The 20406-nt window shown below is 33.9% G+C and overlaps 2 protein-coding genes across 6 annotated transcripts; both read right to left on the minus strand.

The window, feature by feature from the left end:
* Positions 1-391: 391 nt before the first annotated feature.
* LOC129305051 (bifunctional 3-dehydroquinate dehydratase/shikimate dehydrogenase, chloroplastic-like) lies at positions 392-4645 on the minus strand. 2 transcript variants are annotated; one of them, XM_054944955.1, is made up of 11 exons: positions 4504-4645; positions 3638-3873; positions 3453-3558; positions 3143-3361; positions 2699-3045; positions 2546-2609; positions 2360-2465; positions 2127-2267; positions 1838-1986; positions 1585-1747; positions 392-1482 (listed from the first exon to the last, which is right to left on the minus strand). In XM_054944955.1, the coding sequence occupies exons 1-11, from the start codon at positions 4516-4518 to the stop codon at positions 1439-1441; spliced, it is 1590 nt and encodes a 529-aa protein (XP_054800930.1). In that variant the 5' UTR covers positions 4519-4645; the 3' UTR covers positions 392-1438. The 2 variants fall into 2 exon arrangements, with proteins under 2 accessions (XP_054800930.1, XP_054800931.1); XM_054944956.1 differs by having other exon boundaries at positions 3638-3870; positions 4504-4604.
* Positions 4646-6591: 1946 nt separating this feature from the next.
* LOC129306968 (uncharacterized) lies at positions 6592-15017 on the minus strand. Of its 4 annotated transcripts, none has more exons than XR_008592279.1 (6): positions 12822-15017; positions 11228-11707; positions 8856-9016; positions 8474-8764; positions 8199-8343; positions 6592-6782 (listed from the first exon to the last, which is right to left on the minus strand). XR_008592279.1 is itself a non-coding variant. In XM_054947801.1 (5 exons), the coding sequence occupies exons 1-5, from the start codon at positions 14884-14886 to the stop codon at positions 8284-8286; spliced, it is 3054 nt and encodes a 1017-aa protein (XP_054803776.1). In that variant the 5' UTR covers positions 14887-15017; the 3' UTR covers positions 8198-8283. The 4 variants fall into 4 exon arrangements, 2 of the variants coding, with proteins under 2 accessions (XP_054803776.1, XP_054803775.1); XR_008592278.1 differs by having other exon boundaries at positions 6592-6785; XM_054947801.1 differs by lacking the exon at positions 6592-6782 and having other exon boundaries at positions 8198-8343; positions 8856-9013.
* Positions 15018-20406: the final 5389 nt, after the last annotated feature.

A 20406-nucleotide genomic window follows, 5' to 3' on the forward strand; every position in this document is an offset into this window, starting at 1 on the left:
GATAGTTACATTTGTTTTGAGGAACTTGGGTGTGATTTTTCTTAAAATCTGTTAAACTGGTTATCCTAAGATGCTAGGAGAAGAAAAATTGGCCATTCGCTTAATAAGAATTCACTTTCTGTCCAGAAAGTGAAGTCTGGTGAAGATGAGGAAAGTGAAGGAAAATGGAGGAAAAAAAAGGGAGAGACCCCTGATCCTTCAGTACACAAGTTTGAAGAGATGTTTTGGGTCCTATAATGCATTACCAAACAGGCCACTAGTACAATGAAGTCATCAAGGTGACAACATCGAAAGTTAAACAGGCACATCATGCCGTAAGTGCCTTTAGGGAAAGGACGCCAAACACCGACAATTTAATATGCATGAGCACATCATGCCACAAGTTGGAGCATTAATATGAATTTCACCCCTTTTCTTTTTGTTCATCTTCTCAATTTTCAATTAATCTCATCTCCAACTCCAAGAACATTTCAAGAGGAGGTAAGTGGAAATAGGACGTGAATAGAAATATAGAATACTAATTTCAAAAATAAAGAAGAAAGCAAAAGAATGGCAAAAAACCAGACATGAGATGGATGGTAAATAAAAGAAAAATATAAACAAAATTATGGGGAAGACAAGAACATTTATGAGGGAATTCCAGCTGGCAAAAAGAAAAGTGAAGGCCATAAGAGAAATTGAATTTTAAAGAGAAAGATAAGAAAATGCAATTGAGATTACTTGTAGTGCAAGGGTCTTCAGTGTAAAGGAGGAAGCTAAGAGTCAGAACTGATAAAGTTTTGAGAGAATATCAATGAAAAACTTTTGAATGAATTTAATATCTAATAAAAATGTAAACAAAATAGATATTTATTAAAATAATAACTTCACTTATTAGTTGTTAATGTTTACTTCTTAGAAGTCTTTTTATAAAATTAAATTGCTTCCAAAACTCTTTACTAATATTCTCTCTAAAATTTTCAAGAGAGGGCAATGAATGCAATGGAAGAATCCAAGTCGTTGTTTTAGATCCGTAATGGTGAAACAAATCAGTTTATTTTTTTTTTTTTTAATTTTAAAACTGTATGGTGATGCTAGCTAGATGGTGAGTTATTGGGCCAAGCTATTATAGATAGCTACCAGTTTTAAAGTATGGGCTCGGTGCGGGGGAAAATGTTATGCTCCCAGGCCCAACAAAATCTATCATGTACGTACAAAACGCCGATTTTGAGCATAAGTAACAAGTGAATGTGAAAACGTTGGCCACATGCTTCGTGTTCAACTACACTTGCCTACTCACTCACCAAAGGGGAAAGAATACATTACTTTACCACCAAGATGAACAATTTTTCATCAATTGTCTACTTACCCACCGAAGGGAAAAACTATTGCTACAGTACAAGAAAAGGCCGGCAACTTGTTGCCATGCTTTATATTGTGGTGCCAAAGATTCTTCTCCTCATGTATTTCTTGCGAGCAACTCCCTGATGAATTGCTTTGGCGCTGAGACAGAAATACCACCAAACAAGAAAATAGGGATGAGTTGCAGAGGACGCGCGGCGAAAGAGAGGGTACAAATTAAACTGAAAGATATATACAGGGTACCTGGTAAACCGGTGAAGTTCTCAAACTGGACGAAGGCTTGGTTGATGAACATTTCTGTGCCGTAGACGACGGCAGCTCCAGCTTCTTGTGATTCTCGAAGGAGCCTGGTCAATTTGGGCGTGTAAATGGCATCAAACACCAGCGAGTAGTGTTTCAGGGCTTCCTGTCAATTCCAGCGCAACTCTTCATTCCACATGTATAAAATATATCAGCCAGTTTAAATACTCTCCCAACAAGGTGGTCAGACCCAAACCTTTGGTATTGGCGTGAGATCGATGTTGGGCTTCATTCCCACAGATGTGGCATTTGCGAGAATCATCCTTTCTTCAGGGGCGAAATCCTTCAGATCCGAAAGAGGAACGGCCTCTCCTCCCACATTACGAGCAAGTTCTCTGGCTTTGGCTGACAAGACAAATAACAGAAATCACGTTCTGCTTCATTAATTACATGGAAAGAGTTGGAGCTCAAGACGGTTCAAATTTTAACGCATCTAGATGGTAGCTATCAACCACAACAACTGTGAATTCTCTTGGCTCTCTCACCATAGGTACGATTGGCAACAACTACTCTGGCTCCCTTTTCTTTTGCGCCGTAGGCAAGTGCCTTTCCTGCCCCGCCAGCTCCCATAACCACGAACAGTTTTCCAGCTAAAGGCGAGCCACTTCCCGACCAACCGTTTAGTTCTGCAAACATCAATAACAAGCCCTCGTAAATAGAATCACGCTCACATATATTGTGTGTGTCAAACTCGTGGAAGAGAGCTGTGTGTGTAAACCCCGTAGTCCTTCTTCAATGGCTGTAATGGCTCCGAGATAGTCCACGTTATAACCCATTAGTTTCCCGTCTGGCTTCTTGATCATGCAACTAATAGCCCCTATTGCCTGCGCGAGAGAGTTGGCGAGGGAGATGTTACAGGAAGGATAATAATAATTAGGAAAAGAGGTTCTGGGATCAAATTTACCGTCGCAATTGGATCGACCTCATCACAGCATCTGAGTCCGTCCACCTTGTGGGGGATCGTATAACTGTTGTACATGTGTAAGAAAAATGAACAAGAAATGGCGGACATTATGTTTATAACCGCAAATTGAAGGTTACAAGATGATATATATACCTGTATCCAACAAAATCAGGGGAAGAGTAAGTCTGGAGAAAATTGGAGACGCTATCAACCAACAAAGGCAGGTAAATGCCGTTAAATCCCACGGACTTGAAAGATGGGTTATAAAGATGGGGACTTTTACTATGACCAATGGGATTTCCAATAACACCATGTACTTTAGTGTCAGCCCCAATGTGCCTGAAATTGTACAACTCCAACAAGTCTCTGACAGTGGGCTGTCCAGGGGCTGATTCCGCTCCACTCTTAACCGAACCGAATGTGAGAAATCCTCCGAACTTTGCCGACAGAATCCTTGACATGAGACCCTTCTCCCCCATCGCAAGCCCTATCATTGGCACCTACACACACAAACCCATTAATTTTTTATATTCAAGTGCCATCCAGGCAATGATTTGGAAGAAATTAACGTTGAGAGATGTGAAGGACGTTGCATACTTGAGAATTGGCAAGCACTTGGAAAATACGGGCATTGTCTACGATGTCCAGGGCGGTTGTTGCAATTTTCACTACATCGCAACCAGAAGCCTGTATTCTCGCGACAAGATTGCCCAATTGCTCCACGGACGGTGTGTTTTCGTAGTTATGTGAAGAAACAATAATCTTGACGTTCTCAGGCTTCTTTTCCCCGATGGAATTAAAAAACTCACGAGCCACCTTCAAATTAAAACGCACCAATTCATTAATCAGTACTCCATGTTCAAATGTTACGTTGCTTCAAGTCTAAACTGGACTTTATTTCAATTACCTCAAGCTCAACGTCAACAAACTCAGACCCCAATTCAGCGGCTAAACGTAGAGCATCTAGTCGCTTGCTTTCATCACCATGATACTTCCCTCCTTCCCATGTGGGTCTGAAAAATGATTACTAGAGCATGAAGTGCTGGTATAATATAGTAAGTATATCGGTCTAGAATTTAATCGAAGCAAGACCTGTAAGTGACGAGAGTGGGCAAAGGACGCTGTTTGATCAGGGTGTGGAGATGTTGTGGAGGATTGAAGTTGTTCAAGGAATCTAAGCGGAGCTCCACAAGATCAGCACCCAGTTCTTTGGCCTTTCTCATCTGAATCAGCATTTCATCGACTGAGTCGCTCAAGATGGGAGCGCATATTAGCGTTGAATTTCTCCTAACTTCGCCCCCAATTTGAAAATCCGTAGCAGCCAGCTGCTATATTAACACGCATGTCAGAAACATTTTTTTTTTCCTCCCCTTTTTTACTTTTGAATCTGCATGTTCCATTTTTCACCTTTGGCACAAAATTTCATTAAGGGAAGTTGGTAGAGATATTGGGAAACAAAATGCAAAATCAAGATAATCTTGCTTTTAATGATGAAGAAAAAAAACCGCACAAAATTTACCTACTCAGAACATGCTTGCTTTCCTTGATAAACGTTGCCTCTGTTCAAAGGGAAATACTGCCTCTAACGTAATGGTGATTGTCGTGTGACAGTACACCTCGCCGGTTCTTTTCGTATATTTCGCCTTATTTTTTTTCTTGTTTCATTCTCAATCTTTCTTATCAATTATATTTCATTCAAATTTCACCGATCTCCCATGATGATAAGGCAAGCAAAATATGAAACATTTTTCCCATTACATGTTTAATTATTTATAATTAAAGAAATATGATTAGAATGTCTAACATATACTCAATAATTTATTTTTTGTATATATAAGCCGGGAAACGCAGCACAAAAAAGATATGACCGTTCAAGCTTCCACATGACAGCCCTAAGCATGCAGAGAGAAACACACACACAAACACACGCAGAGAGAGAGAGAGAGAGAGATTGGTACCGGAGGGCTTTTCATGGTGGAAGCGTTGGATTGGTAGGGGTGATGGCGAGGCGAGTTTGAAAAAGGAAAGGTGATGAGGATCCCTAAATACTGAAAATCATTATATATACGACTGACTTCATGTCTTTAGAAAATGCGTTGGCATTGATATCTCTAAAAGTATTCCATCTAACAGCCTCTCCCTGAGAATAGCCGGTGGCCTGCATGAACACTTAACCGTTACAAAGGGACATTAACCTCTATGCCCTCATCATTCCGTCGGGACCTGTTGACTCAATTGCATGCCAAGGTTAGGTGGCGTGCATTTACGTATTTTATACTGTTATTCAAAAAGTGTACTATTTCAATTATATCTCATCGTTGGATAATTATATCAATTTGAGAGCCAAAAAAAAAAAAAAAAAAGACGAGACAATTGGAAGGGTGTCAGTGCGAATTCCACATTTGATTATTACAGCAAAAGATATTGAGTATATACTTTTTTAACTGGAACTAAAAATAATGAGCAAGAAAAAGAGAAAATGGGTTTGGTAAGGTTGAGTTGAGTGGTTGACCAAGAGTCAAACAGAAGCTGTGTACTGTGTAGAATGTTAAGTAGTGCGGACTGCGGAGCCACCGCTTCCGCATCGGCCCGTTGCTTCGTGCGCTACAGTCTAACCTCCTCCCCCCCCCCCTTTCTCCTTTTATTGTTTTTCGGAGTTTCTGCTTCTTCTTTTTTAAAGTACTGTGATGTTCTTTACTGGCCCATGTACTATATATGATGTTCGATTATGATACGGTGATAATTATAAATCAATATGAAAATTAAAAAAAAATCATATCATAGCTCCTGAAATCCGATACATGTTAATCCCTCTCTCATATACGAGTAAGTCATTAACGTCAAAACTCAAAAAGTTAATGAAAATACTGGCACGAGATGAGAGAATCAAGCTTCGCCCTCCAATTAGGTGAAACGACGACGTAAATTGGGTCAATTAATAATAAAGGCAAATAACAAAAAATGAAGGGCAGATGGGTAAGGCAAAGTTAGTTCGGGTTGGGGGTCCCTCACTTCTTCGTCATATTTATGATTTTTTTTTTTAATAAACAAGAAGGGCCAAAGCCCAAAATTAAAAGAGATTGCAATGTGGGGATTGAAATTCCAATTGATCTTTGTTCTCCAGGTTTGAAAGGAAGGAGGAACAGTGTTATACAATATTCTGAAGAATTGATAAAGAGTCCATCAGCCACAAGACTGATTCGGGATGGAAAGCAAAGTATTTTGACATCCTACTGCCTCAACATTTGAATAATCTCCACGAACACCAAAGACCCAGCATTACAGTGAGCGATCTTTCTTGTCATTCGAATAATTTATGAATTGAAAACCGTACAGCTCCATTGATCTCGACGCTCCTCCAATAGAGCAACAGACGGAAGAGGGAGAGGACGGTGCGGAGTTCAGGGAAAATGAAGTGTTTGGGTTTTTATTCCTTTCAAAGCCATGGTTTAACTTTAAGTGGGCACAATAATTTGGCCTATCCAAACAGGCACAACAACGCTAAGACTTAAGACGTAACGAAATCTAATAATATGATGTTATAATACCTCATTACAGAAAATATATCTAATATATTTTATTATACTTAAAGTTGCTGCTGGTAACAAAAATATATACGCATGTAATTCTGTAGAAAAAAACTTTAGTTTCGAAACCTAACTACGTCAATAATTATTTCCTATAAATCTAACTCTCATACTTTCATATTTCCAGTCCAATTTGAAATTTTTCGTGTCATCGTTTTATCTTCTAATAATATTGAACTTTATATTAAAAAAAATCATGAGCAGTCACTTTTTCAATTTTTTTCCCTTAGGTTCGCATACAACGAGAACTTGGACCATATTTTTTTTACTTTTTAAACGGCTTTTCCATCATTGCTATTTTCTTTTAACCCTCGAAGCCAAGCCACCGACTATAGTCAGAGTTCAAGTTTTTAGCTTTTTGTCCTTGTTTTACATAGACAGGATTCTTTAGCAAATATGTTCAGCAAAAGCGCATTCGAATCATATCTGAAATGTGCTTTTATTAAATTTAACAAATAATTAAATCCCTAAATGTATTTTTGTTAAATGTAAACTGAAATTCAAATAAATATTTAGTTGAAGCAATTCAGTCTCCTCACCTGTTTTGCGTGTTCGTAGAAGACGAATCTCGAGCAAATCTTTGATTGAAACAATTCAATTACACCATCTATTCTTCGCGTATATGAATAGCCTTTGTTTTTTTTTTTTCCCTGCTAAAAATAGACATAAAATTATGGTCATGTAGATGGATGTGTAACCTCTTCATTTTTTTTTTCTTTCACTTCCTCAATTATAATCATTCATCAGATATATGGTTAAAACATATTTACTTAAGTAGAGGGAAAATGATAAAAAAATGGAGAAGTTCCTGCCTATGTAAACATTTCCTAAACAAATATTGAGATATGAACATATAAAATTAAAAAAAAAACTATTTTAAAATTGTGAAAATAACGGCTTGTATTTTATACTAGGGGAAATGACAATTTAGAACCCCAAAAGATTATTAATTATAATTAGAGACCTTAAATTATTAAAGTCCTAATAATATAATATGGTCCTTCCTTGAAATTAAAAACATGAGTTTAGAATTAACAAAAGAAATTACTGAAATTACAATTATAAATTAAGACTTATTAATATAAGTTGGAAAAACTAGAATCCACACTCAACAATGTAATTAACAATAATTCCAACTCATGATAGTAGTTTTAATAGTCTCAACCCATAATATTTGGAATCTTAAATTTTTCAATTAAAATTAACAACAGTTCCAACCCATAATAATAATTTTCAAGTGTCTTTTTTTTTAATTTTTCAAGTAATTTACATATATATGTACAAATATAAAGATTTACAAGTGATTGGTTTCGTGTTCAGAAATGATTTGATAAATTTTCAAGTGATTATTATACATCCACAAATGCCTTTTGAAAGTTTTGCAAATCAATTTTAGTTTCATATTGAAAAACAACCCATTTCTAAGTGTGAATCTTGATTTTTTTCAATTAAAATTAATAATAATCTCAATCTATAACAGTAATTTCAGTAGTGTCTTTTCTTGATTTTAAACTCATGCTTTTAGTTCTAAGTAATAACTTTGATACATTATTGGGAATTTAATAATTCAGGATCCTTAATTGTAATTAATGGTCTCATGGGATCTGTAATTGTCATTTTTCCTTTATACTAAGCACAAAATGTATGGATATATAATGCTCAATAGAAAAAAAGGTTTATATATTTAGTATCTTAACTACAGCAGCAGCGACAATAACACCGTAAGATTTGTATACACTAAGCATCACATTATCTTCCATTCGTAAGTTTATCATCAGGAAATGGAATGCATCTTTACTAGTCACTATGAGTAAACACCTTGTCAATGTCAACTACCAGTTAATTTTGCAACATAGCTAAAACCATGACCTTTTACACCGAAGGATAAGAAAATCAGCTACCATTTACACAAGAAGATAATAGATATGGCCGCAAGTGGCCTGCCTGCCCTGGCCATTTCTGGTTCGGGCATATAGTAAAAGTCAGAAGAACATCAATGTTCTCCCGTGCAATCAAAAGACCAAAATAATACGTGATAACGGCAGCAACGCAAATTCAAGACTCACCTTAAAAGACTAGAAGGCTGAGATCCAAGTACGAACCTTGTCGTGACCATATATAGCATGGCATTTTACAACGTCCATATCTGGGTCACCTTGAAGGGGTATAGCTAGGAGTGAGAGTAGTGTCTTCCGCGATTTCCATACTGTCCTGCACCCATAGGAGTACCAAGTCCAAAGTTGTTAGTGAGAGGCCCAACCGGTGCAGGCATTCCATCAGGTAAGAATACTCCTTCGCGGTGGAGCCAAAACATAGGTCAATGATATGTAGGAGTGGATACCGGAACTAAAGAGGGTCTTTTAGCAGTTCGAGGACGTTTTTTGTTGTTACAAGGTTGTACTTGACGCTTCTTGGTGAATCCCTCGTTACTATGTTTCTTTTGTTCTAGCCGTTGCTCTTCGACTTTGGAAGAAGGCCCTGGTGTAGTGCCAAACCCGTTTGCCTTCAGCCGTCTCAGCTCATCAATGCGGTTGTGAATCTCCTTAACCAGATCCTGACATTCAAGATCGTTGTCTGAAACGCACTTCAAGACAGTTCGCAGACAAGCTAATTCTTCATCTCTAGCCTTATCCTGAGAGCTCATATTAAAAATCTCATGAATGAGCATTTATATGAAATTGATGATAGTTTGATGAAAACGAATTTAAAGAGGGCAAAATAACCTTAGTTTCAAACGAACTTTTCTTGGAAACCATCTTTGCATTCTGCACATATTCTCTCAAGAGATCAACTGGTGGGATCTTGTCAGCCAACTCATAAGCGCATATAAATCTAACAGCTTCAGCAGGCTTCTGCTTCTTGATAAGATTAAGAACAAAATCTGCTAGACATGACAAAATTTCATCTATCAAATTGGAGAAGAAAAGTACTCTGGGACATTAATTTAACAGGAATTCATTCCGTAAAAACTAAAGCAAGCAAATTAAGACGAGACCACTGCCAGAAAATCAGTTCAAGTTACCAAAACAATCAAGAGGGACTAATAATTTTCATAATCCTAGTTGGGAAGGGGAGAAGGGAGAAACAAACATTTCATGACAGTTTGAAAATGCATGAAAGGGAAACGTAGAGGGAACTTGAAGTCCAAACATACAAGCAAATTAACAATGAACATTTTCCTCGCTGAAGATGGCAGGGGACAAGCAGGATAAAACTGGCGTCAAGTCAGTACAGCAATATAATCAACTTAGTTTTGGCAAATCAATTAAAAAAGAAAAACAACAGAAGCAGGGGGGAGGTGCATGTTTGTGTTTTGATATGACAAGAAAGTGAGAAACACATCTCTTTCTATATAAAACTCATAGTAGTCCACTTTTTTTTTTTTTTTTTTTTAAAACAGAGAACGCACGAGGCCTTGGGAGTATGGGGTGAGGAAAGCATTTGCGTAGGATTCAGATCTCCATGTAATGTAAAATGTTGACTGATTTTAGATTTTTGTACAAATTGGGATAATCTAACTTATAGGGGAGATTAACCAAAAATATAAGCTAAAAGAATTAAGATATTTTGCATATGATCGTTGTTTTATGTAAGGCAGAAAGGTGCCAGACAAGTTCAACGCCTTTCACAGAGGCATTCCCTTCAGTGAGGTGCCAAAAGGTGTAACTCCTTTTGAGCCATTTCCCTTGTGAAAGGCATGCGTCTTAGGCAACTTGCTCATGTCATGCAACTAACCCAAAAGCCTAAACCTAAAAACTATAAAACACAACTCAAGAAGACCAGCCGAACGTTTTATATTTAATAAATAGGGTAAAATAGTAACTCTCAATTTGAAATATTATTTATGCCATTAAAATTTTATAGGGCATTAGGGACCACCACATGTCAATAGAAGCTAGTTTGAAACGGAATGCACAATGTAGAGGAAGAAAGAAGGACGTTCAGGAGTGGAAGGATATAAAATCAAGTGAAGGAGAAGAGAAGAAAGTCATGAGATATGAATCTGATGGTTTTGATCCCGATACATTATTTGGTAGATTAAAATGTTTTTTATCTTGAGTAGCACACTTTAATTTTTGTTATAATTTCGTGACTATAATGGCTAATACATTTATCAATTGTTCGTTCATATGTAAATTTTTTTTTTTTTTTTTAAGGAAAGATGGGACTTCGGGTTGTCAAACTTATACCAAATTTGCAATTCAGCCCCTATGTTTTAAATGGCATTAAACCAATCCTTGAAGTTTCAGACACTTAAAAATCTAATCCCTATGTTTAATACTATGCATAATAAAGTAGAAAATTAATAATAACCCCATTATGCTTGTGCTAGCTATGCAAATGTTACCTTGGTTGCATAGAGTAATCGATGTAATGACATGATGGTGTTACTACTCAATATTAATCCTAGGGATTAAATCTATAAGCATTTGAAAATTTAAGGACTGATTTGATACAAATTAAAACAAAAGGACCAAATTGTAAATTTGATGAAAGTTTGAGGACCAAAAGTTCTATCTTCCTTTACATTTATCTATTTCAAATTGTATATCATATGTTTTCTTGCTTTAGTGCCTCGATTCTCTTGGGTTAGAGTATTTCTAGTGCATCTCGCCTTAGGCATTTTAAAGGTCTAGCTCCTTAAGGCTTGGTTTCGATGAAGGGAAAAGTAGGGAGAAAATAGAGAGAAAACTAGGAGGAAAAATTTCCTAAAAAGAAAAAAGTAAATTCTTTTTACTATTTTTAGGAGTTTTTCCTCCTAGTTTTCCTTCCTGTTTTTCTCCCAAATGAAGGGTAAATGTGCCTTTTGCCTTTGACCACCTTGGCGTGTTTCAATTTGTAGAATTTTGTGATCCTGAATTCCAAACCGTTCACACTTCCTTTCTGGGGGTATGACTTCTTTGTGTTAGCCTTGCAATTTTCTTGTCTCTTTTCTTGTGTTTGCAGAAGATCTCATTCCTTTGTTTGGGGCTTGACACGGCTTAAATTCAAATTATTTATTAATACCAGGTAATGGATAGTTCTCAACAAAGTTCTATATGTGAGAAAGACATGTAGAGAGATAGTGACCGCATAAAATTTTCAGAAAACATACCAGAAACTTTGTTTGCAAAACCAAGTGTCTGATAAAGCTCTACAGCTTGTTTGTGGTGAGCAGCAATCTCGAAGAGCTCTAAAATTTCATCTTCCTCAAATGATGATGCTAAACCATAAATGGACAAAATCAGTAGAAATCCCAGAACCTCCAAAGAATTTTCAGTACTTGTTCTCATCTCAGCCTTCAACTCAAGGGCTAGCTTCATTGCTTCTTCTCTTACTTGTGGTTTAATATCTGGTGAGATTCTCATAAGCCACTTCAGCAAAATAATGTGACCTCCAGCAATGATTGCAGTTTTCTCTTCCTTTGTACTTCGCGAAACAATAGGGTGCCTTATCATATTTATAACAAGTTTTGCTGGATCTGATGTTTGGAGATCAACAAAAATGCCACTGCCCATCAACTCGTTTGCATTTGCTTGTTGATTTGCAATCAAATGCAAATTTCTTCCATCTTCGGAATCATTGAACTGGTTGTCTGCACAAATTTAACTGCAAAATTAGCTGCAAGATATTTAAGCTCCTCACATTTGTCAAAGCATAAAAATCAAGGGGACATGCATAATAAAATCAGAGCATGCAGATGTCATGAATCCCAAATATCTGAAGTTGAATAGCTCGCATGGCCATTTTGCATTTATTAACACTAAGAGAAATCATCATTATTGTGCCATAACTAAATCACTCAAATCACACAAGACCACTGAGAGGATAAACGGAGAAAAAAGGTTGCGTTAGTAGATGTAAGAATACCTTCAGAACAGGGCAGATAAAATTAAAGCATAAAAACAATGGACAAAAAAAGGTAATAGACTAGTCAACTGCAAAAGGTAATGAAAATGGGTTCTACAGTAAAAGCCTCTAAAGGTGATTCCTTTTATTTTATAAACAGAAGGGCATAGAATGTATGATAAACGTATCCATGAGGAATATAAAGATTGAAGGGAACCACACTAAAGCAACAGCATTTTTGTTTCATCTTCATGATGCAGACTATAGATCATACATTAGCTCCGGGGAAGAAATTTTGCTTGTCATCAAAAAGAGAAGAAATTTTGCAGAGTCAGTCAGAGACTCCAAGGATTATTTCATTTTCCTTTTCGGATAAAATGCACATTATTATTCCTTTAATTTCTCCTCTTTGATCTTTGCTGAACTATTAATCCTTCCATGACCTAATCAGGAAATTCAATCAATGTTGCAGCTCATAAGCCTCAAGTCATTGGCAATGCACTTTTAAAATATGAAATCATATAACTATATTGCTTGCGGTACCATAATATAATCTTATTTTGCTAAAGGATGCTAAAAAGGACTTTTGGATTTAAGGGCTTCTACTTGACAAAAAATAGCAAATTCATTTGTCCCCCCCCCCTTTTGTATCAACACCAAATGGAAATTAAAAAAGAGATAAATAAAGAAATTAATGAAGGCCATTAAAATTGATGAAGATATACAGCATTAAACTGCTTATGAAAATTATTACATAAGGATCATATGTAAGAGAAGCATCAGAGTGACCACATGAACTTGGGAAGAAACAGATTATTAAAACTTGGTCTGGTAAGCTAGACAAGGAAGCACATGTTTACCGGGAAAAGTATTAACAATACCCAGGACTTGTTGTAATTCAGATTTCTGACAGTGCTGGGAAATAATATCTAGAAGCAAATGAAGTTCACTCGCATTAAAGGATGAACCTAGATCATATGTAGCCACAAGCTTCAGAAAACCCAGGACCTCCAAACAATCCTTATTACCTACAGACAAATTCTCCTTCCACTCACTTGCCAACTTCATTGATTCTTCTTTCACATGAGAACCAATTAGTGGAGAATATTTCTTCAATTCATCTAGCAAAAGAATACAGCTCCTCCTTATAATATTTGCATCATATTCCATGTCCTCTTGGTTCGAATTTGAAGGATAAAAACCTTGCATTGCATCTAGCACCAATTTAGCAGGGTCTGCTGATGCTTGGAGAGCAGTTGATACCTCAAGGCATACCAACTCATAAGTTTTCAGAAGCTTGTTAAAAAGTGCTTGCAAATTCCTGCTATTCTCGAAACCATTGGTATCTACAAAATCCAGTTCCTCAGTCTTCACATGTGGCAGGAAGATATTTCCCATCTCTAGCAACACCTTTTCATCTTCAAATGATTTTCTTAATAACTCAACTTGCTTTTCTCTGGACTCAAGCTCCTTCACTTGCTCTTCAAACTGTTTCTCTTTCAACTTGAGCTTCTTCACTTGTCCATTAAATTGCTTCTCTTTTGACTCAAGGTTCTTTGCTCGTTCTTCAAATTGTTTCTGTTTCATTTCAAGTTCCATGAACCTTTCTTTTGTCTGAAGTTTGCTCAAATCAAAATCTTTCTTGTCTTTTTCAAGCTCTCCAACCTGATGATCAATTCTTTTCTGCAAAGACTTGAGTTCTTCCTCTTTTGCTACAAGGTCATCATAGTTTTTCCCTTTTGATTCTAGTTCCTTAGCAAGTCCAAAAATTGACTTCTGTATTGAATCAAGTGCTTTCTCTTTTGTCTTGAGCTCCTCATCACATTGAGTAATTTTCTTTTGGATAGACTTGAGTTCCCCCTCCCTCTTTTCATAATCATTTTTATGTTTCTTTGATAGTGCCTGAAATTCAGCATCTATTAAACTGAAATTCTCCTCACGTTCTTTAATCAAGCCTTTCAAATAAACGAGTCCTTCTTCCTTTTTTCCAAGATCCCTGTTACATTCTCCAATGTTCCTCTGTATTGACTTGAGCATTTGTTCACGTTCAATGACCAAATCCGTGATCATTTTAAGATCCCTATTATACTCTTCCAGCAGCTTCTCGTAGTTGCTTATCGATTTCTGGATAGATTTCAGTTCTTCTCCCCCTGCATTCAACTCCTTGCCACGTTCTTCAATACTTCTTTCAATGGCATGATATTCTCTCTCTTTCAATTCAATATCTTGGCGACATAATCTCAATTGTCGTTGTACATTACTAAGGTCTTTTCCCTTCTTTTCAAGCTCTTTGGATCGCTCTTCAATATCTTTCTCCATCAAGAGCAATTTCTTCTCTTTAGCTTTTGCTTTTATCGTGTACTCACCTATTGATTTTTGAACCGAAGCAAGTTCTTTCTCTTTCGCCTCAAGTTGAGCAGAGGATTCAGCGATTGACTTCTGCATCGCGTTCCAGTTCTTCTCCTTCTTTTCAAGCTCTTCAGCATGTTCTTGAATCAAAGCATAGAGCGAAGCAAGATGTTTCTCCTTCAATCCGAAATCATTGGAAGCTTGTTGACTCAACCTTCTAATTTCTTCCAGTTTCTTGCCTTGTGAGTCAACTTCCTCGTTACACTCATCTAAGGACTTCTGGACAAGAAGCAACCGTTCCTCTTTCTCGACAACCAGTTTGGAGCACTCATCCAAGTGCTTCTTGATGACACTCAGTTGATTCTCCTTTAACCCAACCTCTTTTTCACGGACATTGAGAGTTTCCAAGCGATCTCCAATCATTTTACTGAGGGAATCAAAATGTTCCTGCAAATCCTTCCATTGGAGAGAGAACAAAAGGAAAGAGGAAGCTTGGGATTGCAACTGCTCGTACGCTCTTCCCAAGTAATCTAGTTTCATCCCAGCCACTCGCAAATTGGATGCAATTTCCTCCATTGCACGAGTAGAAACAACGTCGTCCCTCACAATGTTTATTTCAAACGAGAGGGACAAGCGAGTTCAAACTTGAAACCCTAAAATCTGAAGTTAAAAAGCGCAAAGAGGGGAATGCGCCAAAGCTGGGAGACTTGGACAGCATTTACAGAGTTGCAGAGAAATATAAAGCCGGAAGACTGTTACAGCTACAGCACTAAAATTGCTTGACGGCGAAGAAACAGCGTTCCAGACTCCCAGACGCACTCAAATATGGCATTGGGCTGATGGGCTCTCTGAACTTAAATAATACTCCCTCTATTGCTGCATTTAAAAAAAAAATTCCTCAAAATAAATAATTGTTAGTATTTTTTAATGAATAAATTATTATATTCTTATTAAATTAAAAAAAGATAAATATATTTATTAATTTATTTTTTAAAAAATTATTTTTTATTTATAATAATTAAAGATAAAATTAAGATATTGTAATATTTTTAATTAGATAACTAACTTTTATTTATTTATATAATTTAATTAAAAATATTTTATATATAAAAATAAAGAGCGTAAATCCTAATATTTTTTCTGACAATTTCTGTTGTTTTTTAAAAAATTTCTTCTTCTTCTTCTTCTTATAATCCGCTATCTTAAAAAAACCTGAAATATTACAATGTAACCCCACCTCATGTAACCCCTGCCGTGTAAAATAATACCGCTACTTTATTTTAAATTATTAAAACATTTAGTATTGTTGCAGTTAAAATTTTTATAATTTTTTTAAAAAAATTAAAATTTCAGCCAACATTTTTTAGAACAATAAATAGTTATCAAGGCTCCTTGTTGTATATTAGATTGAAGAGATATATATCAAACATGATTTTATTTTGATATAGAATTTAAAATTCAAAAGATAATCAATTCAGAAAACATTAAAACCTTCAAATAACTCCTGAAGAAATGCTACAGAAAATAATAACAGTAAATAAATCGTAAATTCTTGAAGATGGCTGGAAGACAGATTGATTGGCTGGTCAACGATGCATGTTAGTTTTATGAGAGATACGTACTAGGTCCGTATCACACATTATCAGAAAACTTTAAAAATAATTTATTATTTTTAAATATAAAATAATTTGATAAAACGAATATTACTGATATTTTTTATTATTACTTTCAAGATAGAGACAATTGAAATGATCCTAATGTAATGACACATTGTCAATGTTGTGTTAAGAAGTTTTGAAACCTAAGACAAAATTATTAATGAAGCTTAACACATGCAGTTGTCCCTTTAAAAAAAAAAAATCCACTCACCGTTTTTTACAAAGTCATACATTAAAATTTTATAATATAGTAAGTCTAATAAAATACTAAATTAATTTGATAGGGAGATGAAAATTAGCATTGACAAAGTATTCTGTTTGTTTAAAATTAAAAAAATAGGTAATTTTGAGTAGTTTATAAATTTTATAAAAAATAGATTTATTTTATAAAAATTTTATAAAAAACAAATATTATTTTATGCTTGGTTATAATAATAAAATATGATTATTGATTAGTTATTTTTAAATTTTATGATATCTTTCTTGATTTTTCTTTTATAAAAATAATTTAGTATTATATTATTTTAAAATTTTATGATATCTTTATATTTCTTACATCTTTAAAATGCTCTCTCTCATTTAATGCATTAGAGATCGTTTGTTTGAGATTAAAAAAATAAATAATTTTTAAGTAATTTAAAGATTTTATAAAAAAATTATTTGGTTGAGATTTTATAAAAAACAGACATTATTTTATGTTTGGTTACAATAATAAAAAAAATAATTATTAATTAGTTATTTTTTAAATTTCATAATATCTTCCTTATTTTTGTTTTATAAAAATAATTAATTATTATATTATTTTAAAATTTTATGATATTTTTTTATATCTCATCTCTTTAAAATGCTTTCTCTCCATTAAATTATTTTCAAAAGCTATTTAAGATAGCTTCTTAAAATAATTAAAAATATATTTTTTTCAGTTTTGAATTATTTTTAAAAAATTAAACAAACAGAATAAAAACATACAAAATAATTTTTTTTTCAAAAAATAAGTAATTTTTTTTACTATACGAACTAAACAAATAGGCCCTAGATTATTGTCATAAGCCACTTTTGGTAGCTTTTTTAATTTGGATGCTTAACGCAATTGCCTCACTTGTTTAATAGCCTAAACAGCCATGTGTAATAATTAAATGTATAAATTTAAAGTTATATTAAATGAAGGATGTTTTTAAAAATTTATATTTTTTTGAAAAGAAAAATTTGTAAAATTTTACAATTATATTTTATTAATATGCATAGTTTTATCTTATATTATCTTATAGTTTATGATGAAAAGAGTATTATATGGATACCCTCATGGGTTATGTCCAATCTCTTGGTATATGTTACACATCTAACTATGAAGCCATAATTATCGTGGATGATAACCATAATTATCTCATTTTTCTTTCCTTGCACCATTATTATTCAAATGAATGTATTAATGCATTTATAAACCCATTCGCCTGCTGCTAAAAATATGTTCCTCTCATTTTCGCCCCTAAATAAATCAGCGGCTAGCCACAGGAATCGCGCAAGCCGAGGGGAAAGATCATTCACCGGAGAACCATAGTATAAATTTACAAGCAAGCCGAGCAAATTAAAAGGATAACATGTGACCATCATGATGTGAAGAGCATCATATTAAGTTATTAACTAGGCAATCACTGGAAATATGAATATTCTTCTTCTTCTTCTTTTAATTTATAACCTGCGCTATGTTTCCTGTAAAACTCCATTCAAAACATCTTTTTTAACATTAAATTATTTTTAATTTATCTTACTTTACCCAGTATATTTTAAAACACATAAATTGATCAGTCTAAATTAAATTTTTAGAATTATTTTATAATTAAATATGCAATTATTATCTCCATCAATGAATTGTAATCTGACACGGCTTCAGAATCACTGTAGATTTGTTGGTCGTAAACTAATACATGGGCCTCATGCGCCCCTTTGTTTGTTTGTTTTTTTTTTTTTAATTCTCTTTTAAAATATAGCACATTTATATTTAGTTTCCATGCATTATCTATGAAACAAAGTAAATACTATCATGATATTATTATCTCTAGAATTTTTTTTGACCAATTTTTATCTCTAGATTTGCATGCCTTCTTTAAAAATAATTAACTCTTCCATGCCATTGAATTGGGCACTGCTAATTATATATACGTGTGTGTATTAACTACGTAAACATGTAATTAGGAATTAGGAATTTAGGATGCAGAAAATAGAAGGGAAGAATTCTCAATTTTTAATTAGGTTGAATAGGCCTAGATATGTTGTAATGAAAATGTAAACTTATGCCAAAAAGAAAATATTGCAGATTTTTTTTTTTTTGGGAGGGTGGGGTGGAGGGTTGACATTGGTGTAAAAAATCGTGTGGCCGGCGAGAATGCCGCACATGGATAATTAGTTAATGCGTTTTATCAGCTAAAACAATTTAAAAAAAAAAAAAACTAGGGAGAATGACAATTAAAGACCTGCTAAGAACATTAATTTCAATTACGGATCGTGAAATTTTGAAATTCGAGTTAAAGACCATGGTCCTTAATTGTGATAAAAAAATGAAATTTGTGAGATAGAATTCATTATTGCCACTTGGGAATTTACTAACCCAACTTGAGAAAATTTGTAACATATATTGTGAAAATATGAAACCCCACTTGAAAATGGAATGTTTAACAAAGCGCCACTTAGAAATTCACTAATTAGACTTGAAAAAATTTCTAACGTATATTATGAAAACATGAAGCTTCACTTGAGAATCGATTGTTTAATAAAAAACACCAATTTGGATAAGTCACTTTTTATTAATGATTCTCAAGTGGGGTTTCATTTTTTCACAATATACGTTAGAAATTTTTTCAAGTCTAGTTAGTGAATTCCCAAGTGACACTTTTTGTTAAACATTCCATTTCCAAGTGGGGTTTCATGTTTTCACAATATACGTTAGTAATTTTCTCAAGTTGGGTTAGTGAATTTTCAAGTCGCGTTAGTGAATCTCACCTCACAAATTTCATTTTTTTATCACAATTAAAGACCATGGTCCTTAACTTGGATTTTAAAATTTCACGGTCCGTAATTAAAATTAATATTCTTAGCAGGTCCTTAATTGTCATTCTCCCAAAAAACTATTTATGCTTGTGATAGTTGTTTTAAGGAAGAATAACATTAAAATAAAAAAGTAATAAATTTATAATAGTTAGGTCCTAACAAAATATTTTAAAAAATTAGTTATAAATACTGATTCAAATAGTTATAAATTTAAGTGTTTTATTTGTTTTAAATTTAAAAATTTTAATTACAATAAGACATTTAAATTTTAAATATAACTTTCAATTTACTATTGAGATTCTTGTTTGTAACTATTTGGATCAATATTTGTAATTTATTTTTTAAAAAATTTGTAGAGACTTAAATGTTATAAATTTCTTGTTTTGAAACTTTATTGTCATCCTTTCTATCTTTAATTATTATTTAGTACTTGTTACCACCGATTAATACAAATTTGATTACATATGATAATTTTAATTCACATGATATTTTGATCTATGAATGGAGGATGTATTTACAAAAAAATTCATCAATAAAACTGTTACTCCTAACTCCCCCTTCCCTTAAAAAATATAAGACCTTTTTTATAAGATTAAATGTTAAAAAATATGCGACATTTTTAGTTTTTTTCAATACACAATTAATGAGTTTTTGTTTAATAACATCCTTAATAAATATATCACTCAATCTATTTATCTTTAAAAGAAATGTCAAATTAAATAAAGATAGACATAGAAAAATTGTATTAATTTAAAAACAATTAATTAAGTTATTAAAGAGTGTAAGTCTGATAAAAAAATTTTATATTTTAAAATGGATAGAGTACTTAGAATACATGACATATAGATAACATAAAAAAACTGTCACATGTAGTGAGTGATTGGCATACGCATTGTCCTCGTTTCATAAGGCAACCGGATTGCTTTTTACCCTGTAGCCTCCGCTTTGTATGGTTGTATGGACTTTTGGTTTCAAAAAGGCTTGACTGGAGTCAGATTGCAAGAGCCTTGTTCGATCAAATTGATAGAGCAAGGGTTTATAATAACACAGGCAGTGTGGTATTCCTTGAGTTTCTCAACATGCTACAATGGAATTGAGAGTTCAGGATCCACTATGTGGAGAGAGAGCAGAACCAAATAGCCGACAAACTAGCTAATGATGAGATTTTTTATTCTTCTCTATCTGAGGTTGCTCCTCTGTTTTTAAGGAGCTTTTAGTTTCTCAATCCCCTTATGTGTAATTTTCATTTAAAATTCTGGGCATAGCCCTCTATTTTACCACAAAAAAAAAATCTGGCAGAATCCACTCCTCACATTTTACTTATAATGTATGTCAAAAATGCAATTTATTTTTTAAGCTTCACACAGCAAATGAATCCACATTAGTTATGCAG

The sequence above is a fragment of the Prosopis cineraria genome, unplaced genomic scaffold (assembly GCF_029017545.1).
Source record: "Prosopis cineraria cultivar Desert tree isolate PC_DT_omini unplaced genomic scaffold, ASM2901754v1 PC3, whole genome shotgun sequence".
Taxonomy (NCBI): domain Eukaryota; kingdom Viridiplantae; phylum Streptophyta; class Magnoliopsida; order Fabales; family Fabaceae; genus Prosopis; species Prosopis cineraria.